General features: G+C 55.7%; 2 protein-coding genes across 5 annotated transcripts in view; one reads left to right on the top strand and one right to left on the bottom strand.

The window, feature by feature from the left end:
- The window catches only part of LOC130147429 (syntaxin-binding protein 4-like), a 52223-nt gene extending 37934 nt beyond the window's left edge, over window positions 1-14289 (bottom strand). For 3 of the 4 annotated variants that reach the window (XR_008821242.1, XM_056334502.1, XM_056334503.1), the window contains exons 1-2: window positions 14075-14289; window positions 1920-1993 (exon numbers count right to left, since the gene is read on the bottom strand). Coding sequence is in view for 3 of the 4 variants with exons in the window: in XM_056334502.1 (XP_056190477.1) it covers window positions 1920-1993; window positions 14075-14142 (142 nt within the window). In the remaining variant the exon portion in view is untranslated. Of the gene's footprint in view, window positions 1-1919; window positions 1994-3588; window positions 3692-14074 lie in introns of those variants that run through there. The other variant, XM_056334504.1, reaches the window with a different exon arrangement.
- Window positions 14290-21813: 7524 nt separating this feature from the next.
- Window positions 21814-23659, top strand: part of PPL (periplakin) — a 28378-nt gene continuing 26532 nt past the window's right edge. Inside the window, exon 1 of the mRNA XM_056337793.1 lies at window positions 21814-21960. Coding sequence (XP_056193768.1) covers window positions 21899-21960 — 62 coding nt within the window. The 5' untranslated portion in view covers window positions 21814-21898. The remainder of the gene's footprint in view (window positions 21961-23659) is intronic.

Raw genomic sequence — 23659 nt, 5'->3', positions numbered from 1 at the left:
GAGAGACCGCCCGCCTTGCGCCTAAGCTAGCAATGTTCAATTACATTTCCCTTAATCCCCCTGTTGATCTCGCAGCCCCAGCCAGCTTTTTCTGTCTGGAGGAAGGGACAGATTGGAGGTGAATCACTTGCTGCCCTGTCCTAAGAAGATGAAGGTCAAGATAATGGGATCTCGGTGTTTCTGAGAAATGCTTCTTAATCAGCGCTTCCCTTTGATGGCTATTCTTTAATTCCAAGTTCAGGTTTTAGGAGCCGCCAGGTAACCCCTTTGAACTTCTGCTGAGGTTCACATGTGGGTTTCCACCTAAAGCCACAGAGCAACAGACCTGGGGCCAAACGCTGACCTGCCACACTGGCACCGAGTGGGCTGATGCTGCTCTAAAGGAACTCTGCTGGAATAACACCCACATCTGACCATCAAAAAAACTCATGAAGGCGCATTTTTTCCCCAAAAAACACATTGTGAGCAGCTACACCTATGGTAGACATAGGGCTCCTGCAAGCACTGGTCCTCAGCGGAGAGGGATGAATTCTAGAGGACAATTGCTTGTCTTGGGTGTTTCAAGCCTCACAGGAGAGGACGAAGAAAGCTGACCGTGGCATTAGAAAATCCACAAGACCCTGCAGAGGGTCTGTGAGACCCTGCAAAGACCCTCTGGCCACAGACTGGGGGAAAGGAGGAGCACTGGGCCCCAGCAAAGTGGCTCGCAGTGAGCTGCAACATCTGTGTGCTTCTTGCAGAGGTCAGCAGCAGCCCAGTGAGGCTTCTCTGGGTCTCCTCCTTTAACGAGCTAATCTAAGCCAACAGCTAAAATCCCATCAACTCAACCAAATCCACCTCTGGAGATTAAAATATCATATTCACCGAGTAAAGGCATTTCTCTGAGCTGCCATGAACCTCGTGAACAGAAGACTGGGGTAAGAGTCAGCAAAGCTGTTCCTCCATGGCAGAAAGCCTTGTTACTCAAGAGCTGGAAACAGCTGATAATGAAACTATAATTAACGTCAAGTCTCAGGAAACCTGAACCGGTTTCTCTGTGAGTTGGACTTCTCAGGAGGGGTCCCCAAATTGTCACCCAGGGACCTCATCAAGGGGCCCACAGCTGCTCTGCGGGATGGTGGGCTGCACTCACAATTAAAAATTATGGAGGAGACTGCCTGGTGGACCCCAGGAAATCCTGCTGGCTTTTTTATAAAGGCCATGGAAGAGCACCAGTATTTGTGCTGCTGGATACACAGACGTCCGATAAGATGCCGTGCTGGGTCTTTTTGGGCTGATTTTCATGATCCTGTGACTCTTTCTCACATTCTGATGGATCTGACCATCGCTTTTCCCTCCTCTTCTGTGCTTTGATGTTCAGAGTGCCGTGGATGGATGTCTGACTCGCTCAGTGCTCATACCCATACCCGTGGGCAAAACTTTCCCAAAACAACTCACACCGACCGGTCCCCAGGAGATCTGCAGCACCCTGCGTCACCTGCCGGGGTGGCTTCCCAGGGGGACAGGCAGCTGGGAAGCGCTTAGCATTTTATTTATTTTTTATTATTATTAATTTTAATTTTAAAATGTTTTAAGTTTTAAATTTTAATTTAATTAATTCTGAAAATCCTGAAAAGCCTTTTTTCCCTTGCCCCATCCTGCTCAGGGGAGGGGCTCTCATCCCAGGCTCCTGCACAGCTCTCAGCACTGCGGCTGCTCACCATCAACAGGGAATTAATCGGGATTTTGACTTTATTTTAACCTCCAAGCTGCAAAAGGTGCTTTCAGATGCTGGACACAGGCAGGCACAAGTACCAGTATTTCTGTGAGGTATCAGACTTGACATAGGGAAGCACATCAGACACAGGGGCTGGGGACTGAGGGGGTGTTCGAGCTACCCCAGCCCACCCTGATGTCCCTTGCAGAGGTTCAGTACTCACCCAGCCCGTTTGCACAATCATAGAAATCAAAGCAATGCACGGTTCGATCCATCCCGTATGGTCCCATGAGTGTCCTGGGAGAGAGAAGAAAGCATCTTTCATTCACGGGCTGAAAGAAACAGAGGCACAGGTGCCCAGGCAATGTGCGCACAAGCACATCCTTCCCACTGCCTTGGATATTGCCCACAAAATGATGCAGACACAGGTTGAGGGACACAACCCTGCATATTAAGCCCACACTGGTGAAAATCAACACCCTCCGAACCCCCCCGCGAAATTTATACAGATAAATGAGAGAATATGTGCAGGGCTGGACATCATCCTCCCCACCCAGCAAATCTGATGGACCTGTCTGTGATTCATTACCCCAGATTAACAGGGCTGGACAGCTGTCCAGCTCCCGGGAAATGAGATCAAAGCTCAGACCAATGTTCCGGGAATAAACCAGTTTCAAAAATACAGACAGCCTGTCATGAAGACAGCCGGGTGCGATCTGCTCCCGAGGTCTGTAAGGCAGGCAGCCTCCGTCCCTCCGGCAGGGACTCTGGAAAAGGGCAAAGCAAGATCTGCCGGGCTGCTTCAAGCTCCTGCCTCGCCTCGCCAAGGGTGGGAGCTTCCCATCGTAAGGCAAAGCAGGTGGAGGAGCGTTACACACCTGAGTCTCCCCCGTGCTGAGTAACTCTCCCAACCACCCCACAGCCTCCCCCTAAACACCGTCTGGCAAAGCAGGTGTCCCAGATAAATGACATTGAAAGCACCCAGCTCCATTCTGCCATAGCTGGGGACCCCCTTGGGTGACCCGTGGATGGGTCACCCCCACAAGGATGGGTGACCTTGATCTGAGAAATCCAAAGCCAGGTGTGCCAGGTGGAAAACCAGGGGTGAGGGGCTCCTGGAACACTCTGCTTCCCAGAATTTAAGTCACAAGAGAAAAGGAGTTTCTGAATCCATATTGGATCCCAAATCTGGATACAGCTGAGAAGGTACCACGGCGTGGGGCACAACAGATGCAGGAGAGGAATAAACCTTGGGAGCTTCTCTTTTCAGGCGTTCAAAATACCTCTCAAAATATCAAGCTATTCTGCAAAACCAGTGACACCCACCTCAAATATTCAGACTGGAAGCTTTTTTCTGTATTAAAAATACACCCCACCCACCCCCCTTGATATTCTTGCATTGTTCACGTATTCAAAAGACTGGACAAACAACTGGCCACATCTGGCTGACAGGAAGCAGAGTCTGAAGGCATCCCAGGCAGCCAGAGCAGCCCTGGGCCCAGACTGGTTCGATTTACCAGCCAGGATTTTCAGAGTATTTTGAGTAAATCCCCGAGGAAACTCCACCATGAGCAAACAGAAATAGCTGAAACGCAAGAGCAGTTTTGGTAAAGCAGATGCCTACTTGATACGATCAACTTTTATCCGCGATGCGGTGCACAAACAGCAGAGCAGGGCGAGCTTCGCTAATGCTAGAGACGCTAGAAACCCAACGACAGGCGCTAGTGACGACGTCCTCAGCCCTTTCTGCTGAGCGCAAGCCATCTCTGCCACCGAACCCTGGTCCTGGAGAAGCCACAGCAGGTGACCCTTGGCTAGAAGTGGCTGCCAGGACCCCCAGGGCTGCCCCATGCCCCTTCCCCAATTCCCGCCCCAGCTGGTGGGGGGATTACCTGCTGATGATGATGGCTCCCTTGTAAAGGACAGAGACGGTGGGCATCTTGCTGGCGGCGGCAGCCCAGCCCTGCCGGGCGCCAGCCACTCTGATTTGGCAGGAATCCGTTAAAGCAAAGGGAGAAAAAAAAAAAAAAAGAAAAAAAAAAAGAAAAAACAAGGGAGGTCGGAAGGGGTCACGTGGTCTCCCCGTATGCATGTTAATTCCGCCAAACGTTAACACAGATCAGCTAAAAACATCTCCAACTTTAGATTAAAGCTTATGCAAGCCACAGACGACATGGGCCGTCGCAAGCACCTTCCTGAAGCAGCGGGACGGGAGCTCTGCCAGCCCCCATCAGGGCTGTCGCACTCATCCTTAGCACAACAGGACAATTATTTGGATGCATCCTATCATGTGTCTTCGGGAACAGCCCCTCCAGGGATGAAGAGCAACGTTCAGCCCAGGACATGCGTGCTCACCATCCCTAAAGGCTTAAAATCTGTAGCAAAGCTTTGGAAGCAATAACACACTGTAGCACTTAGGGGTTTAGGATTTTTTTTTTCCTTTTAGCATCTTTTCCAGCCTACAGCATTTCCTTCTTAATACAAAGCAAGTTCAGTGGTTCCACTCTCTGTTGGGAGGTCAGAAGTATGATTTGCCTCTAATCAGCCTCTTCCACCCCCACTTTGATGCACATCAGCCAGCCAGGGCAGCAGCGTGACCCCTGTTTTGTGGGACGTGGGGATGGAGGGATGAAATGAAATTATCCAAGGTTGGCCAGCGAGCAGGGATGGACCTAGAACAAGCCACCTTGGGGCGTGGCAGGAGCAGGACTGTGATCTTGGTGGGCAGAGTGTGAAATGAAGAGAAATTCCCTGGAAACATGTTCCCCCGGAGCTGTGGGAGGACACAGGTCCTGCATCCCTACTGGCTCCAGGGACAGCTAAGGTCAGAGGAAAGTTCTTGGCCCAGACTTCATCAACAGCGTCTTCCTTATGCTGTTCCTGTAGCATCTCTCCACAGGCTGCTGGCCAAACCCCATTAGTGGTACCAGACCTCATTAGCTGAGCATTAGCATAGATCAGTCCTGCTCAGGTGGGGATCAGGTATGGAAGTCCTTGCCTGCACTGCAAACTCTTTGCCAAATATTTCCTTGAATCTGATGCTGTTGAATATTACTTTTCCCATGCGCAAAAACCTAATTTTATTAGAAAGAGCTTCCCCAATGGCTGTGTGAAGCCTTGCTGGGCAAGTGCAAGGTGCTTTAAAACAATGACAAATGTGGACAGTTTTCCTGCATTTTAATTGCTTTTTTTTAAAGTGGCTTCCACTGGAGGGCATTCAGATGAAATATTAAAAACCGAGCAGACTAGGCCTTTAGGTGGCCAAAACTCTCCTAGAAAATAAATTAATTTAGCTGCAAGATCAACATTTGGATAAATAACGCCAAGTAGGGATCACATGTAGATGCACATGGCGATACATTACAGGCATCCCACCAAACCAAGGCATGGCCAGCACCTAGTCCATGTCTGCATAAAGGCTTCGGCCAAATGGGGCTAAGCACAAGGGGTTGCGCAGGGGGCCATTTCCCAGCCTGCTGGACGGCTGCAGCCTTCTCTGCACCAAGAGCCTCACAACACTTCTGATCCTCACAGTCACCCAATGGTGGGGAGATGCTCTTTCTCCTGCCATCCCACAGACGATGTCCAGCTCTCTGTGGAGCTGAACATCACGCTCCATCGAGGCTGGAGGGTCCAAGAGTCTGGTGACCCCCAGCCTTGGCCCTAAGTGACCTGGTCAAGGCTAGCTGGGAAGTTTTGTGGCAGAACAGACACACGAATTCAACTCCACTGGGGTGTAGTAACCCTCCATCCCTGCCTGCTCTATGATGGGGAGCTGGCCCACACCAGGGCATAGCTCCCCGACGAGCAGGAGCGCCCTGGCACCATGCCCACCTTGGGGTGACTTTTTGGGCAGCTCACCTGGGAATGGACACCACAGCAGCCCTCACCAATCAGCCTGCTGCCCATTACACTAACAATCACACTCCTAATGCACTAATCATCATTCCAGTCACAGTAAGAGACAATTTCTATCCCACCACCAAAATTCAATGTGCAACCTTCTGAGGTCCTTCGAGACTCTGATAGAGCAATACACAGAATTAGCCCTTTGAGTCATGGACCAGAGCCTTGGCTGGAATAAATCAGTGCTGCTGAAAGAAAGGGGCAGCACAAGCACTGGAAGCAACATCAACAGGACAAGATGACCCCTCTGACCTGCTTCACAGGGGCTGCAGAACTGGTCACCAGAGCCAGGCTGGCCTGACCCAAAACATGCAGGCAAATGGGAGAGTTTCCCTACCTGGCAATTCAGCAATTCATCCACCCTGGTTTCTGCATTATAGGGAACAATTTCCACACTCAACGTCAAGCATATGTGTATTTGTTTGGGGCTTGGGTCCTCAGCACCTTCAAAACCAAATCCTTCAGCAGCCCAACCATGGTCCCACCGACTGTGGTCCTTCCAACCGCTGCCAGCTGCACCCAGAAGGATGCTCGCCCTTCCCACGTGTCGATGCTTCATACCAGCTGGGTGGGATGTTACAATAAGCCACACATTTGTCTGAGAGGTCGTGAAGTAAATGAAAACAGAAGCAAAGAGGCCCTCAGGGAAGAGGAGAGGGCTCAGGTTCCGAATTTATCTCCAAACCCTCACATCCTCAGCAATACAGGCTGACTCTGGCAAAAGCGTCAGACACTGATACTGCTCCTGCCAATCTGTCTTATTTACAGAAAGTTTCAGAAGTTTTTCAGTGTTCTAAAACTTGGGCTCACATTCAGAAAGGGTAACCATGTAACTGGCCCAAGGATCCCAGTCCTGCTCTGTGTAACCGGTGCTGAAGGCAAACATTGCACTGGCAAAGGGGATATGCCATACACTCAAGCTCTTCCCTGAGCTGGGACCTAGCTGAGCAACTCAGAGTAAATCCAGCTAGAAAGCCCAAGCTTCTTATCCCAGGAAACTGCTGACAAGCCTTTACATTTTTAAATTAATGGATGAATGGAAGAAGCACAAATAAGTACAAACTTAACACCACAGGGCTAGACAGCATATAAACCTGCTCTTAACCTGCATGTCCGCCTTTTTGTTGACTGCTAGAAAAAAAGTTTGAGAACTGATTGAAAAAGGGGAGGGGGTTGCTATGTAAAAAGTTATTTTTGCTTAAAAAATATTTTTAATATAAAAAGTTGAGTGAAACTGTATCAGTCAGCTTTACTTAACACTAGCATGCATAAGCAGGTGGGTGAAGCTATGAGTGGAATTGAAATAAGTCTCAGAGAAGGACCATAAGGTAAAAAAAATGCTGATGGCAAAAGATAGCACAAATCAAGCACATTTCCCATACATTTTTCTAATAGATCATGAAGGGGAAAGCGGGAGAGAGAAACTGGGAGTGCTGGGGAGAGGTGCAGGGAGGGAGTGGGTTATGTACCGGCGCCTGCACCTGCTGCAGGGGTGCTCGTCCCCTACCCGGCAGCAGCCGGCTGGGCTGCTGATTCCTGCCGAGGAGCCCAGGGGGCAAAGCAGACTGGTGCTGGTGCTGACTGTGCCCCTACACACCGTCCCACCTTCTCCTCCAGGGCATCACAACTTCTCCAAACTGCCAGACTTTGACCACCACCCAGGGGAAGCAGGTGGAGAAGATGGTGGCAATATATTTGTCTGGGTTTCAGAAAGAAAAGCAGGAAAGAGGATGGCTGAAACAAGCACAACCCACAGTAAAGTTATTTTTTCTCATGATTTGAGTCTCCCCTTGCCCTTCCCTAGCCAGACTACAAGCACACTGTGCTGGGAGCAGCTGGCCCACAATAGGTGGAGGTCACAGGTTTAACATCACTGGAGGTGCTAGCATCACAGCGGGTGGAGAGACGGCAAGCAGAAAATGCAAAAATGCATGGGAAGACATTTCCCAAGGCTCATCTTTTGTGAAACACACCTTCATTTGAAACTGAGGGGTTTGGTGAGTGCTCTCCCCAGCCAAACAGTTCTTTGCAGCCTGGCCACTCAGGGAGGGACATCTCCAGGTCACATTAAAGCCAGACAAGCAAAGAAATAGAGCCACTGGTCTGCTTGGTTATTCCAGCACCAACATTGAGGCTAAACCCCAGGAACTGATCTTCTCATGCAACTGAGCCTTCAGCACTGACTGGTGGCAAAGAGACCTGGAAATCTCGTGCAGCCCAAGCCACAGCCCATGGAGCTCCTTAGGCAGATGGAACAGGCAGCCTGTCTGAAACTAGAGCTAAAGAAATGTCTCCAGCACGTCTGTCTGCTGGTGGGACAGCCAAGACATCTCCACTGATCCCCTGGCTGAAGAGGACCTGCATATACCACTGTGCCAGAGCAGGGCTGCTTCCCCAGGGCACACAGAACTTCTGGGCTTCCAGGCTTGGAAGCCACCAGCTCCTGGATTTTGAAGGTATTAGTTTTCTATCCCATCATGAAGGTCTCCCATCCTTCCACGGGAAGGATGCTCTCTCCTGCTTCTCTCCCCCCTGAATTTTCCTGGCAGCACATTTTAAATTTGGATTTTCTCCTAAATACAATTATGCAATCCTGCCAGCCTCCAGCCAAGCCACGTGCTGCCTCGAGGCTCCCTCCCCTTCAGTACCCAGGGTGGGAGATTTCAGCCTTCTTGCTTTAGAAAGCACCATTAGGATCAGAGATATAAAATAATGGTTTAGATAGGGATGCAACAAAACTGATAAGAGTTTCTTTTCTATCCAACAGAAAATCGTGAGCATATGTGATTCTCTGCTACATTATTATCCACCTCTGCTCTGCGTGCTGGTTGAAGGACCTTCTGGGAAAGCAGCCTTTAGACTGGCAGTGGATAAAGGGCTCTTCTACATTTCTTCCTTGGTCTGTCTTCTCCTCCCTACCCTGCTTCTTGGGAAAGACCAGCGCAAGCACCAAAGTAGGAGAACGGCAGCCACCAAATTGCACTTGCAAGCTGGAGGAGCCGTGCATGGCTGTCCCCACAAACCAGGGCTGGCTCCTCACAGGCAGGCTCTCATTGCAGTCATGCTGGCTGTGGGATACGGAATTGTGAGATTTATGATGAAAAATAGCTACAGAAAGAGAGAAGACCCAACCACAGGGACAGGCATGTTGGTGAGCATGAGACAAGGTGCATCCCTGGCAAGAACACAGAGCAAAATGCAAAAGTCAAGGGAAAGGGCCAGGTACAAGGATGTGGTGCTCTCAGACCTGCCAGCATGCTGGGAGGGGTTTGCCCACACCAGCACTCAGGGCAGCCAGGCTCAGCCACCCTCGCCGTGCGGGGCAGCCAAGCCTGGGTATGGCCAGACCCTGCGGGGATGCTCAGCCCAGCCCGATCCCAGTGAGCATCCATGACTGAACCAGGTACTTCAGCCAGGGCCAAATCACCCCAAATAAGTGGCAGCTCCAGGTAGGACCCTGAGCTCAGCAAAGCAGCGGCACAAGGATGCCGGAGCTGGGGATGGGTGGGTGGCACTGAAAGCAACATCACCGAGCCCGTGAGGAGCCGCTGCACACAGCTTATCAGAGGAACAGGGTCTGAGCAGGTTTGCGTGGGTGGGAATTAGTTGGAGAGACATCCTGCAGTGGCAGTGAGGTCTGCCTGAGGGCTTTCAGCTCTGGAAAGCAGCAGTAAGATGTTCTGAGGTGGGAGGGTAGCCCTCACCAGGGCACTGTGTTATGGTCTCTGCCCGCATCCCACCAATGCCGAGAGCCATGGTGGGAGCAAAGAGCTGCCCAGGCAGCATCAGGCACTTGCTTAACAACAACCCAACATTTGTTTCATGACAAAACAAAATCAGCGTAGGCTGAAGAGACATTTACATCTGATTAGAAAACAGAAAAATGCAACTGTGCTGCTTACAGGATCAGCTACAAAGAACTGATAATAAATCAAACAAAAGAAATCATCTGCTACGGAACTGGGAAGCAGCTGCCTGTTGTCCACAGTCACGGTGCAGCCTGCACGGTTTTCATAAATATTACCTGTAGTGTTGCTTCAGATGAGCTCATGAGATCAGGGATGTTCACAGACAAGACTGAATAAAAGAGGGAACAAACAATCATAGGACTACAGAATAGCAGGTGGGAAGTGACCTCAAGGACTACCTGGTCCAAACTTTCCTGGCAAGAGCATGCTCCAGCCCAGCACCCTGCCTGGCTGAAACTTAAGAACATCCAACCGCTTCCCCGGGGACATTATTCCAATAGCTGATTGTTCTCATCACAAAAAATTTTCCTCTTGTGTCCAGTCAGAATCTCCCGAGGAGTAAACTGCATCCAAACAAAACCATGCTGCCAGCATTACTGGTGAAGGAAGCAGGCAGGTACCACGGGAAGCACCCAGGGACCAGCAGTGATGTGTGCCCGTCCCTGGGCGTCAGCAGCTCCCCGGCCACACAGAGGGGCGGCAGCAGATGAAGCGGTGCTGCTGGCCCCGGCCAGGGGATGCTTCTCCCCCGAGCCCAGCATCCTGCCGTTTCCCAGTGACACTGCTCATGGTGAAACCTCGTCCCCACGAGTGTGGCTGGCAGCAGTCACACATTGACCCTATGGGCACCTTCCTCCTCCCGATGGCCGTGCAGACCTCAGTGCTCCTTCATCCTCTTCCCCCAGGGCACAGAGGGGGATCCCAGGGGACCGGAGAAGCTGCCCAGGGGCAGCTGCTGCTTTTCACTGCCACCCACATGGCTGCACACCCAGGCCCCCCTCCCCGAGGTGGGTGGCCAGCCCTGGTCATTGCCACACGCCTCATCTCCGCAGTGTCCCTTCCTTGCAAAAGGGCTCAGTCCTCCAGGACAGGACGGAAAGGCACCATCCTTCCTCCAAGGAAAGCCAGAGGCTGTAGCACCCCTACCCCATCCTAACAAGCCCCCTTGCCAACCCAGCTCCACTCCCTGCAGCTAAGCATGGGTCTCCTCCAGCTTCAGAGGTCAGAAGGTGGCTCCTGGTGAACGTTCCATCCTCCCCACTCCTTGAACTGGTGGGTCACCCTTCACTCCTGCCCAAACCAAAGCCTGCTCATTAGTATCAAGATGGAGAGGAGAGGAGATTTTAAAGCTGAGACACTTTTCCAATGCTTACACTCTCTTTCTCTTGAAGGACAATGTCTCCACCCTGAGCTGGATGCATCTCCTTACCCTTCAGGGAAGAGGACCCCTTCTCCCAGGGCATCTGCCCGGTGAACCAGCACCACCAGGCCACCAAGACCATGGGCAGTAGGAGATGCCACCTTTCACCACTGGCCAGGCTTTTCCATTCTTCAGCTCCTTTTATCACCCTCCTCTGAACTTCATCCCATTTTCCAATATCCTTCTCAACCAGTGGATTTCTTCAGCATGACAGATTCATCCCAAGGGACCTTTGCTGTCTAAAAGCCAGGTCTTTGCTGCCCATCACCTACACACTGGGGGGGGGGGGGGGGGGGGGGGGGGGGGGCGGGCAGGAACGGGACAGGGGCTTCCAGGAGGGAGCTGATCCCACCTGGAAAGCATGCATCCAGTCAATCAAGGTGGAGCATTTTCTGGAGGTGCTTCTTGCCCGATGAGGATGCCAGTCCACAGGCACCTGCCTTGCAGGGCTGGTGGGGCAGAGCTGGTCTCAGACCGCTGGGGCTTGGAGAAGGGTTAGAAGTGTTTTCCCATGGACAGACCCCTCCATCGACATGCAGCTCTTCCCAGGCTGCTCTGAAAGGCTTTGGTTGAGGGAAAGGCAAAAGGGTTTCTTTAATTTGCCTGTCTCACGATAATTAGGAAGAGAAGTTGTTTTGGGTGGAAGTGAGGTCATGCTTGGTCTGCCAGAGGTCTTCAGGAGGAGTGTTTGTGCCAGCACCCCACACCCAGCTGTGGTAAGTGTCCCCCAACATCTGCTCCAGCCCAGACCTCCAATGTCCCCACTTGAGATTGGGTTTAACACAATTTGAATACAATCACGCAGGAAAGCTTGAACGAGCTCGCTTCATCCCACTCCAGCAGGACAAGGTGTGGTGGCATCTCACACACACGTGGAAGCCTTCCTCCCTCTTCCTCACCCTCCTGTGAGGCAGGTGATCTGCTGCTCTGCTCGAGGATGCGTGCTGTCACCCTGACTTGGGTGTCAGCTTCTGTGAAGGGTTAACAGGATTATAACCCTCCCTGCCTTTCTAAATCCCCCAGGCTGTGGGATTGGATGGTTATAAACTCATTAACTGGGGATGGTCAGTGGTGGGGGCTGCAGACCCTGCTTTCAGGCCACCAGTCTGTCCTCCCCACAGTAACTAGGGAAAACAAGAGAACGATGGCAGGAAACTCACCCAGGGGAATCCATAAGAAAGAAGATTGAAAGGAGGAGGGAACAGAAAACACCATGTACAGAAAGAAGGGAAAACAACATATTGGAGGGAAATATTTCAGAACACGCCACCGAGCCAGGAGCGCAGCAGAGGCTTGGGAAGACCTTTGACCCATCCTTGAGCTGTGAACATCCCCATGCTCAAACTTGGACCCTGGCACAAGCCATAAACACAGCAGTAATGATAATGAAAGGGGACTGGGGGGGGGGGGGGGGGGGGGCGGGCCAGCCTAGCACCCCAGCTGTGCCCAGCGAGGAGCCAGCAGCAGCTTTGCACCCACCTGGGGCACACTCAGCCGGTCCAGCCACCAGCTGCAGGACCTGCCTGGTGTCAATGCACCTTTGGGGCTGTTTTATTTCCTGCTGGGTCTGGCAAAGCTCCTGTGCCAAAGCCACCGTTGCAAAATCTGCTTACAGCCTCCAGCAGCCACTCTCTGGAGGAGCGAAGCTGTACAGGACAGCCCCACGGGGTCACACCAGCATCACCACCGGGGGAAACTGGTGCTGAGGGATGAGCCACTGGTCCAGCTGCAGCAATCACCACCCTGCATCCTGATGATGCCAGGCAAGGTCCCACTGGCAGCTCATGTTTATTTATTAAATTCCTATTTCAAACTCCAAAATTAATCTTTTAATCAGCAGCAGAGCAGGGTCATACTTATCAGAATGCCGGGGAGGTGTTATCTCCCTGCCATCTGCTCGCCAGCCTCCGCCGTGTCCCAGCAGAGCCGCCAGACAGCCAAACACCGGCCAGAGCATCTGGCACCCATCACATGCAGGAACCAGTCCCCCGGCACAGAGCTGGCTGTCCCTCGGCTCAGGCTCTGCTCCTGCACAAAGCATATCCCAGCAGACAACGCTGGGGGAATTTCTGACTCAAAACCCTGGCACATGAGCAGATTTCCGAGTTAAAAACTGGGGTTTGAGCACCTTTGCCTTGGAAGTGCAGGGAAGCAGGGCTTAGCAGCCCCACGGAGCCACGGATGCCCAGGGGACCCTGGTGAGGCTGCTGGTGCTGCTGGGCAGAGATGTAGCTCTGCCTGGCCCCGTGCACACACCATCAGCACCCACTTGTGTCACCAGCCTGGCAGTGTTCCCCAAAACACACTCATGAGTCATGCCTGTGCTGCATGTCCTTCTGACCAGCAACAGATTCTGCTTTTTCTTCACTCAGAAACAGCAGGGAAGCATCAGCATAAAACCCCAAACCAATCTCTCGGGTGACAGCAGCTGTCACCCCAGGGTGCTGCCCTCACTGGCCTGCTTGCACCTCCCTGGGGTGCTGGCACTCTGCAGCCCCCCCAGCCCTTGCTCCAATGACCTACTTCAGCAGGAGATAGATTGTGCCCAGCAGCATCCCTCGTCCCTGGGGACTGCAGGGTGCCGTGGGTTCTTGCTCCCTAGGGGGGACATCCAGGCTCAGGCAGCCCAAGAAAGCCTCTGCCAAACCTCAGGGTGGCCCCGAGAGCCCTCCGGGCCCCTGCCGGCTCTGGATCCGGCCCACTGACCCCCAGTTAATCTGCTAAAGCCACATGCTGTGAACCCTGGTCGTGGCCTCAGCTGTGCTCCCGCCGGCTCTCTCTGCCCTACATAGACATCTGCAGCCATCCTGCACCCGCCTTCACCTCCCATCCCCTGTGCCATGCCTGCTACCTTCCCCGCACCCACCTGGGGGTCCCTGCTCCACACCCACCTGCCCCCCACGCACCAGCATGGGGTGGACACAGTTCCTTTGGGGAGGCTGGTTTATGCCAGATGGGAAAGCCCAGCACCAGGGCTGCAACAGGAGAAAGAGCACTCACAACCACGTGCAGAGACTGCAGGTGCTTCCCAGCTGCTGCCTGTAAAATAAATCCCCTTCTCCATCCCTGGCTGATACCAGTCTCACCTGTGCACTGCCCCTCCCAGGGGAGCTTGGATGCCGGTGCTGTGGGACCCCTACAAGAGCCTGCCCTCTGCAGAGAGGCCACCAAAATGAGTTGAATTAAACCCCGCAAAAAGCCATAGGGTCACCAAACACATCCTCCCTAACTGCTCCCAAAGATGGGGTCCCAGACGCTGAGCGATGTCCTATTCCCGGCGTGGCAGCGTCCTGCCCTGCTTACCAGTAAATGAGAGAAAGCCCATCGAAATGCTCCAGGTCGCGGCCAGGGGACTGGAAGTAGGACATCATCCGGGGCCACTTGTCCCCACCGAACCCTTAGGGCGGCTGCGGCTGGCTCCCACTGCCCAGGGCCATGGGCTCAGAGTGCCAGCGGCTGGCACGGCTCCGCGGCACGGCTCCGCGGCACGGCTCCCAGCCACAGCCAGCTACATCTAATCCCGGGCCAGCAAGCATGTGATCGTCCCTCTCCCAGCTCCACCCGGCTAAACCCTGCCGATGTCTCCAGTTCTGCAGCGCTGGCTGGCGGTGCCGCTGCCCGGGGATGCTGCGGTAGGGCTAATTCCAGCTGGCAGGTCCGAGCCCCCGCCAAGGTCAGAGCTGCTTGGGACATGGCACAGCGAGTGCCTCCGCCATGGGACCCCCTCGCACCTGGCAGAGTTGTCCCATCGCCAGCATGTGGCTGTCAGCGGGGCCGTGTCCTGCTCTCCCTGCCCAGCATGGCCCCTGCCTCAATAATCTGAGCATTTATTTTAGCAGGATGAGTCCTTCACCCCCTGCCAGTGAGGTCCCCACCTCGCCTTGCACTTGCAGTGGCTGGTAATGAATGGTATAATCATTAATGGTCATTATATCATTAATGATGGTTATAATCATTAATGATGGCTATAATCAATGGTTAACCCGCCACCACAAACCATTTAAAGCCAATTGCAGGTGTCGCCGACCTGCAGTAAGCCGAGGTGACAGGCACTGCTCCCCTCCTCCCCAGCCACTGCCAGCGGGCTTCAGCATTTCTAATTATTTATATAATTTGGGGCACAATTCTTGCATGGGTTTTCGCCCCCTTGTTTAACATCGTCTGGTCAACACCCCAGGATCTGAATGATCCTTTAGACTATTAGGAAAACCCTGGGAGCGAGTGCCAGTGGGCAGATGGAAGCTCTTTGAAAGGGGGGGGGGAGTTATCCATGTAAATTATCCCAGAGGGGCGAGGTCACAGCAAGCCCTGTTGTGCTTCCCTGTATCCAGCTGTGGGTGGGATGGATGGACAGCAGGATGGGCAGACAGCAGGACAGGCACATAGGTCAGGATTCAGGATGATGGAAAAGACACAAATGAACATCAACCCACTGCATGATGCATATTTTATTTCTCCCTTTCCCCACCAGGCAGCAGCCCGGGATGACCGGGACCTGTGGATTAGGTGAGTCCTGAGGATTATGAAATGCATCTGTCTGTCCCCATCCTGCATGGCCTGGGAAAGGCACCAGCACCACAGGGACCAGGTCCTGCGCTCACCACTCCCCCCAGCTCCAGGTGATGCTGGGACACTTGGGACTAACTGGGGAAAACACCAAATGGTAGAGATGGGGCAATCTGTCTGAGGCATCCCACAGGCACTGGGCACGGCACATGTCTGGGGATCTGGTGGTGGCCGGTGGCACCTCCAGCTAGGGCATGAGTGGGATCTCGTGGGAGGTGAGATGGGAGACCTCGGGAGGAGGTCACTGTGGCCACCCCAGCCCGTGCCACCCACGCTGTGACAAAAAGGAGGAAGGAGGCCAGTGGGCAGACCCAGACCCGGGACAGGCGGGTGCAGGGCCCCACAGCACCCGGCAGCTGCCCAGGAGGATGCGCCCATGCCCGGAGTGACAGCCCACAGGAGCTGCTCGCCGGGCATTAACAGAGCTGCTGGAGAAGGAGATGAATTACGGCTGATCCTGCTCAGCATCCTTTCCGAGTGACTGTGCAGGATGTGCCAATGCCAAAATCCTTTTCACCTGCCGCCTCCCAGCCTGGTGACAGGTCCCCTGAGGAGGCTCCACCCGGCACAGCCGGCACTGCCAGACCTTGGTCCCTGCGCACCTCTAGGGGTGCAGCTCAGCTTTACACCCTCCCTGAGCCAACCCTCCGCAATACATCCCTGGCCTGGACCTCTGTCCATAGGGGCACCCCATGGTGCATTTGGGGGGTGCACGACCTTCCCCAGCCCAACGAACCCTCGTGCCGAGGGGTGCCGGTACCCCATGCTGGTGTGGGGCGAGCCACCTGCTCCCAGGGCTGTCGCAACCCAGTGCCGGGTGGTGCCGGGTGTGAGCCCCGGGACTGGTTTCTGCTGCTGGGAGAGGACGGGCAGCAGGGTTTGCCGAAACTGCTGGGAACTGGCGGGTGCAGGGGTGCTGGGGTGCTGGAGTGCCGCAGCCAGCTCAGGCTGGGCCAGCCTCTCCCAGTCTCACCAGTCGGGATTTACAAGAGCAGTGTCACCCTGCTCTGGGGCAGGACAGCACCCAGCAGCCATGGGGATGGCAAGGTCACCCTGATCCTGCCCTGGTGCCTGTGGTCCAGCTCCACCAGGGCACCTGGTGCCCTGGGGCATCATTTCCACCTCCCTCCTTGCAGCTGCTGGGATGCCCCCATGGATACATCCCCCCTTGCCCACAGCACTGGGGGATCACAGCATCCCCTGAGCCAGGCTTGTGGGGTGAATCACGGAGACCTGCTGGGGAACAAGGCGCTGCCTTGCCCTTTCCACGATATTTTCCGTGCTGGCGGAAGCAGAGCATTATCTTCCTCGCCCATCAGAGGCAGCTGCCCCTGGGTGCGCTCCATCTGCATATTTATACAGATGCAAACATTACACCCCGGAAATTCCCAGCCTTTACATCACAGGCTAAAGCCTGCCGTGGAGCCTTGACCTTTTTCTCCCTTTCGATGGGTTCTGGAGAGCTTGTGCCAGGGCAGACTGTGCCTTGGGACACCCCAGCCAGGACCCCTGCTGCAGGTGACGCTGCTCTGCGGGCACCAGGATCCCCTTCAGCACTGGGACCACTGTGAAGGTTTGGGGCTGCAGCAGGGCACAGCTCACTGCTGAGCTCCCATGAGACCGGTACTCCTGCACGGGTGTCCAGGGCTGCAGCACCGTGCCACGCAAGAGTCAGAGGGGACACCTGCGTGTCCTCCCTGGGAGCCAGAACCCCCCCACTCTCTCCATCCCTTCATAAGACAGGAGAATAAAGACTAAGAGCAGCTGCTGCTACCTCAGATGCAATGAGCACAATGCAATCTTAAAATCCCAATGCCACGAGCCCTGTCGTACGGTGCTCAGTGCCTTTCTGAAAGCCGTGTCTGTGGATGCAGGATAGGGACCTGTCAAGGTGGGGGTGTCCCCCTCTGTCTGTCCCCCCACGTTCTGGTGCAGATGTCCCCCATCCCCATGCCTGCTGTGTGTGCCACTGCTTGGTGCCTCCAGCCTGGCACAGGTGACACCAGCACCCCAAAGCCACCACACCAGCATGCTCAGCTGCACTGCTGGTGACAAGACATCCCCTCTGCTCTGTACTGCACTGGGAGGATGAGGAAGAGCTGAATTTAATTTATTCCATGCTGCATTTTCATGCCAAATGAGTCAGAGCGCCGGCCTCACTCAGCCTTTGTTTTGCTTGGCTGCTAGCGAAGGCTTTTGCTTAGTGTTTGTTCAATATTTAACTCCCTTGATGGCTCTTGGGCTCAAACCAGCAAGTGCAGCAGAAAAAGCCACTTCCCTGCTGGGGCGGGAGCTTTCTCGTCCTTCAGCTCCGCTTAGGAGCAATACACTTGTTTTATCCTATTTATTTCTCGGAGTTTGGTGAAGCCCTGAACTTGGTCCTTTTAGTCACCACATCCCATAAAACCCCTTGAAAACTACTGGGGCTCACAGGGGCTGTGGGATGGGGCTGGAGCAGCCAGCTTGGCTGCTAATTTCAGAGCAAGACCAGCCTTAAACAGAGGTGCGGGAGGTTTCGCCCGGCACAGGACCAGTTAGGAACGAGCGCGGCTGCATTCCTGTGCACGTGGGAGCCAGCAAGAAGGAAGCATCAATGTGGAGGTGTTTCAGTGCCCTGCTTTCCTGTGCCGTGCCGGCTGCGGGCAGGAGCTCCCCTCCCAACCCCATAGCCAGCAACCCCCTGAAGCGGGAGCGAGCAGTTCAGCTGGGCCCTCCAAGGGCTGCCCAAAAGTCCCACCCACAAAATAATTCAGGTTTTGGCCAATCTACTGTTGGTTTGTGTTCTAGTGTGTGTCTCAGCTTTTCAAAGAGATTTCCAAATTTTTTTGACCCTACCTCCCCCATCCAAAGCTAAATCCTAAAACTCTTCATTGGGAAATGCTGCTGAAAAGCTGTTGGGGCTGAGCATTCCCACACCCAGCTCCTTTGCTGCAATGGGTCCCCAAAACCCCTCGGCACCACAGGACGTGCTGGGGCTGCAATGCCTTTCAGGGCCGCTGCCAGGACGCTGCCTTCACCCACCAAGCCCCGATGCCTTCCCCAATTAGGATGGGCTTGTGTGGGGTGGGACAGTGGGACATGGTGGGATGGACCAAGCCCATCACGAAGGTGTCAGCAGGGAGCAGGACCCTGCCAGCTGATGCTCATCCCGCACCTCTCGGCAGCGGGGCTGGCCTTGGCCGGCAGCGGTGGGGAGGGTGCAGGGTGGAGTGGGGTGAGCTCGGCAGGGTGTGGGACCCATGCCAGCCAAGGGCTTGCCAGGAAAATGCAATCTTATTACATAAACCATGCCTCTCTCCCACTCCCCTCCTGCAGCAGCAGCTCAAGAGCTTCCTACCCAGGTTAAGTCAATATTGCCACATTGCTGCCTCTGTCGAGGCACTCACCCTTGTGGAAGGAGATCGATGGGTGTTTCAGGGCTGGAGAGGAGTCACTCCCCTCCCAGGGGTCCCAGTGTGCTCCAGCTCTGAGTTCTGCTTCCTGGGGTCCCTCAGAGCAGCACCACTGGAGCTCGGCATCCTCCCACAAGCTCCCAGCTATCCCGCAGCAGGACTCAGCCCTGCTCAGCAGCTCCCTGGACATCACAGGGCCAAAGCCCTCTCCCCAGCACGGGCTGCGGGCTGGCAGGACACCCCTACTTCCCAATGCTCAAGAGGCTTCAGAGGAGCTGGCAGCACCACCTCTGGGTACCGGCCTGGCGTGCACCGCGTCTGACAGCAGCTGGGGGGGTGCAGGTTGCAGCGGGGACTGGCTGCATGGGGAAAGCCCCTGAAAGGCTCATTTGCAAAATAAATACTGCAAAAAAAAATTTCCTCCCATCTCAAGTCTGAGCTGAGGCTCCAGCAGACCCCAGCTGGGGAGGAAACCTCAGCACAGCGTGTGCGGTCCTTTGGGCAGGCACCAGAGCTCCTATGAGAGCTGCCAGCACCCCGAACCACAGGCCCTCAGGTCCCCAAAAGCATGCTGTGCAGTATGGCTTTGAACAGCGCCTCTGATCCCAAGCCAAAGTAAAGGCAAAATACCTGGGCAGTTTACATAAGACATAGTTTTCCACTACGACGGAGTTTCTCTCTGCCCGGTGTTTCACCCAGCAGCTGCAATTTTGCAGCTTTCAAGGGCATTCACACAAAAAAATGAGCCACGCCAGAGATGAGGGCAGATTAGGAGGATTAAGGCTGCAGAGCTGATGCAGGAGAAGATGCAATGTAAAAACCCTCCGGTAGGCAAAGGCATTTCATCCCAAAACCCAGCCGCTGCTCACCTTCGCAAAGGGTTTAGAAACGAGGAGGGCTCCAGGATTCGTACAGCGCATGGAGGGGAAGCTGGAAGAGGTGCACCCTAAGCACCTGGGAACATGTTGCTGCTAGATATTGGGGGGGGCATACAAAAGCACAAAAACCAGAAAGTGTTTCCAGAGCAACTAAAGATGCACAGAACTTCGCACGGTAAAATAAAAGTAGGTGGGTTGGGGTTCTCTGTCCTCGCCTCTCCTTGTTTCGGGCTCAGAGCCAGTGCACCCCCCCCGAGGAGGGGGATACAGGTGCTGCCTGGCCGGGCACGGGTGCCATCGCAGCACGGGGATGCTCACAACCTCTGAGCAAACCGCAGCACCAGGCAATTCCTCCTCCCCCTACAAAATAGGGAAAGCCTGCTCTGCTCCTCAGCGCGGGCAGGAGCGTGGCCATGGCGGGGAGTGTGCCAGCCTCCCGGCACTGCCAGCCCAACCAGCCCGCAGGAATTAACCAGTACCAGGGGGTCAGATGAACGGTTCTTACCAAGGCAATTCTCACAAACTGAATCTATTTGGAAGCACAAATTGAAGCTGGGCGCCTTGGAAGACAAATCTGTAACCTCAGTCATAGTTAAAACAGAGTCATCATGGATGGTAACTGATAAAGCCCAGAAAGTCGGCCCCTGCCAGTGCAGGGTCAGGCCAGCAGCCCCCATCCAGGCCGTTCCGGGGCTGCCACTCTCGGGATGCTCCAGCCTCACCCCGGCACCCCTGGCAGTGGACGGGGCATGAGTCTCATCGCATGATTTCACCCCATGGGAAGCTCTATCCCAGCTGGACCCTGCTGCCCCTGCAGGACATGGCACTGCCAGATCAGGCTTCAGCACAGCCTCGGGCACCTGCGAGTGTGTTAAATGTGCCTCTGCTCGCTAAAGATGCTTGGCTGGACGAGGTCATGAAAACCCAAAGCACTGCAGGGTGATAGCCCTGCTCCGGGCAGGTTCAAGGCTCTGTGGGTTTCGGCCTCACAGCTGAGCTGGTTTGTGGTGACTTATTCACCCCCAAGAAGTGGCTGGCAAAGCCGGGGAGCGCAGCTGGACCACCCCAGTGCCACGGAGCCTCCAGCAGCCACTACGCTGCGTGCCGGTGCGTTCAGCCCCTGTGAGGAAACTGTCTCTCACCCCCCCAAAAGCAGCTGGGAGGACAATCCACACCAAACTGGGATGGAGGAAACTCTCCTACAAACACACACACACACCCCCAAGACTTGCCTTGCGCTGCTGCTGCCGGACCCACAGCCTGCCAGCACCCCAGGCGGGTGAAGCCGGACCCACGCAGGGATGTCTCGCTGCCCAGAGGGCTCTGTGCTCTTTAAGGGTGCCCGGGACAAGCCGCCCTGGAGCAGAGGCAATCCGACTCACGCAGGGGATCGGGATCAATAGGTCACAGCATGCACTGACTTGCCCCCAGAATGAAAATCAGCAGAGGATTTGGGGCTGGTGGGGAAGCTACAATCAGGCCTTTAATCCCACATGGACACAAAATCCCAGGATAAAAAGGCCAGAGCTGGTCCTAATTGCTGACTGCCCGGTGCTTGTGGATATGTGAGCAAAACCTCTTAGGCTGCCCTGGGCCTGGGAGAGGCACCTCATTGCCTCCTTGCTGCCTGTATGCACGACCCCCAGGGAGAAGGGGGTCCCCCTGTGCGGGGGGGGACCTGCCCCAGCGCTGGCAAGGGCAGCACCACCACTGGTCCCGAGGGGGCTGCCGGCCCTCGGAAGGATGCCCCGGCCCCAGCCGCGATGCTCGGCAGCTGGTTGCTCTGGAGGACAGAAACCAGGAGGGAGATGCTGGGGCAAAGCGGGGAGGCGGGTTGAGGGGGGCAGCTAGCCCCCTCGGCCACCCCTCCGTGCCTGCACCCCCAGCCCAGCGACCCTGCACCGCGTCGGAGCTGGGGGACCCCCCCAGCTGCTCCCCGCTCTGCTGCCGCGCTGGCTCCGGGGGTATGTCACGGTTGACCCTGCCCATTTGAGGGGGGGCAGCCCCAGCAGGGCTGGAACTGAGAGCACTGGGTTCCACCAGAGCCCTCCAGGAAGCCGGGGAGCGCCGGGGGAGGATGCTGCGGGGGTGGGGGGGCAGGGGCGGGCAGGGGGCGGGTAGAAGGCAGGCAGGGGGCGGGCAGGGGGCAGGCAAGAGGCAGGCAGGAGGCGGGCAGGGGGCAGGCGGGGGGCGGTGCGGCCCCGTCCCCGCCCGGTGGCGGTGCAGAGGCTGCGGGCGGCGGCGGGGGGAAGCGCAGGCGGGAGCGCGGCGGGCGCCGTGCCGGGGACGCGATGCACTCGCTCTTCAGGAAACGCAACAAAGGGAAATACAGCCCCTCCGCGCAGAAGAAAAGGTGAGTGTCCCGGCCCCGGGCAGCCCCGCTCCTGCCGGGTCGGGCAGCGCCGCTATCCCTGAGCTCCCGCCCCGCAGCATCCCCTCCCGGCGCCGCGGCTTGGCGGAGCCTGGGCACCCCCGAGGTGTGGGCACCCCCGAGGTGTGGGCATCGCCGAGGTGTGGGTAGGCCCCTGAGATGTGAGCACCCCCAAGGTGTGGGCACCCCTGAGGTGTGGGTACTCCCCGAAGTGTGGGCATCCCCGAGGTGTCAGCTCCTCTCCGAGCTGGGTTCGCATCATTTGTGCCAGGTGGGGGCACTAAGATGTTTTCTCCCCGGTCCCCCTCGCATTGCGGAGCGGTAGCTCCCGGGAGCAGGGTCTTTCGCTTCCCAGGCATGTGCAGGGTCAGAATCTCAGGGCAGAAAACTCGGGCTGCCCTCAGCCTTCACCCACTTGTTCCATCCCCACCAAGTATTCTGTCGATCATCTTTTCCTCAGCTCTCCCTGACAGAGCAGAGACACGTTTCAGTTGTACTGGTCATAAAATAGGAGCATGTGCTGGATGTGCCTCATGAAAGGTCACTGCTATAAGGGAAAAGACACCCCCCCCCCCCCCCCGAGAAGGCTCAGCCCCTCTCTGGGCTGTGCCATGCACTTCGGCAGGAGAGCAGGTGGTCCCCAGCCCCTGCCCGCACAGGGGACACGTTCCCAATAAGGTGGATGTTTGGATTGAGGTAGATGTTCAGATCGGTTCAGAAGCGCATCCTGCATTTCCCAGGGCTCTGGCACACGTGGAGCGGGATGGCTGGTGCCCATTTGAGCCCACGGGTTGCTCATCCCTCCCCAGAGGCACCTGCCCTGGCCAGTGAGCTCAGAGCAGCCGCCAGGGTCCCAAAAATCCCCCACTAGGAAGGAAATTGGGGAGCTGGTACAGGGGCTGAGGTGCATTTGAGGACCCAGAAAGGGATCGGTCATCCCAGAAGGCACCTATGTCTTCCAAGCTGGGGAGCCTCTCACTGCTGCCTGCCCATGGGTGCGGTGCTGTGGGGTGTAGGAGGGGTGTTCCTCAAGAGGAGGGTGCTGCCCTGGCACAGTGGATGCTCAGGCTTTGGCGTTTGCTGAGTTCCCTCTGGGCTGGGGCTCCAGCTTCAGCCCTGGGGACGGGCTCCCCCGGCAGCCCGGCTGGCTCAGCAGGGCCGCCCAGGCTCCGGCTCCCAAAGCCTGAGGCATGCTCTGCTGCCAGCTCCTGCCCTGGGGAGGGCTGGCAGGAGGAGACAAGGGTGGCACGGAGCCCCCTGAGGCTCAGCATGCACCTCCCTGGTGGCCCCAGCATTCCCATGGTCAAAGGATGGCCTAAATACCTGGTTGCATTTCTAGTCTTCAAGGGTGCTAGCTGAAGGCTTGAAAATGAGAAACAGCACACCTGGGTTGCAGCTCAGGACTCTGAGCAGCATCAGGATGCTGGGAGGCAGGAGGAGACAGACCTGGTCCATGCTGGGTGCCCACCCTGGGGCTGTGGCTGGGATCCCCACTGCTGCACTCCGAGCCCTGCCAGCACTGGGGACCCCGTGCTTATGTCATCTGCCGGCGGATGGGGCTTGGGAACACGATCGTCCCTCCACCGCCCTGCCTGCAAGCCCAGCTGGCTCCGGGCAGGTGCCAAAGCACCTCTGAAGGCTGCGGGCCAGACTGAAATCTTTATTTTTCTGGTGGCTGGTG

The sequence above is a fragment of the Falco biarmicus genome, chromosome 4 (assembly GCF_023638135.1).
Source record: "Falco biarmicus isolate bFalBia1 chromosome 4, bFalBia1.pri, whole genome shotgun sequence".
In the NCBI taxonomy this organism is placed as follows: Eukaryota; Metazoa; Chordata; class Aves; order Falconiformes; family Falconidae; genus Falco; species Falco biarmicus.
The sequence above is the reverse complement of the archived record's forward strand: the minus strand, read 5'-3'. Positions and strand labels throughout refer to the sequence as shown.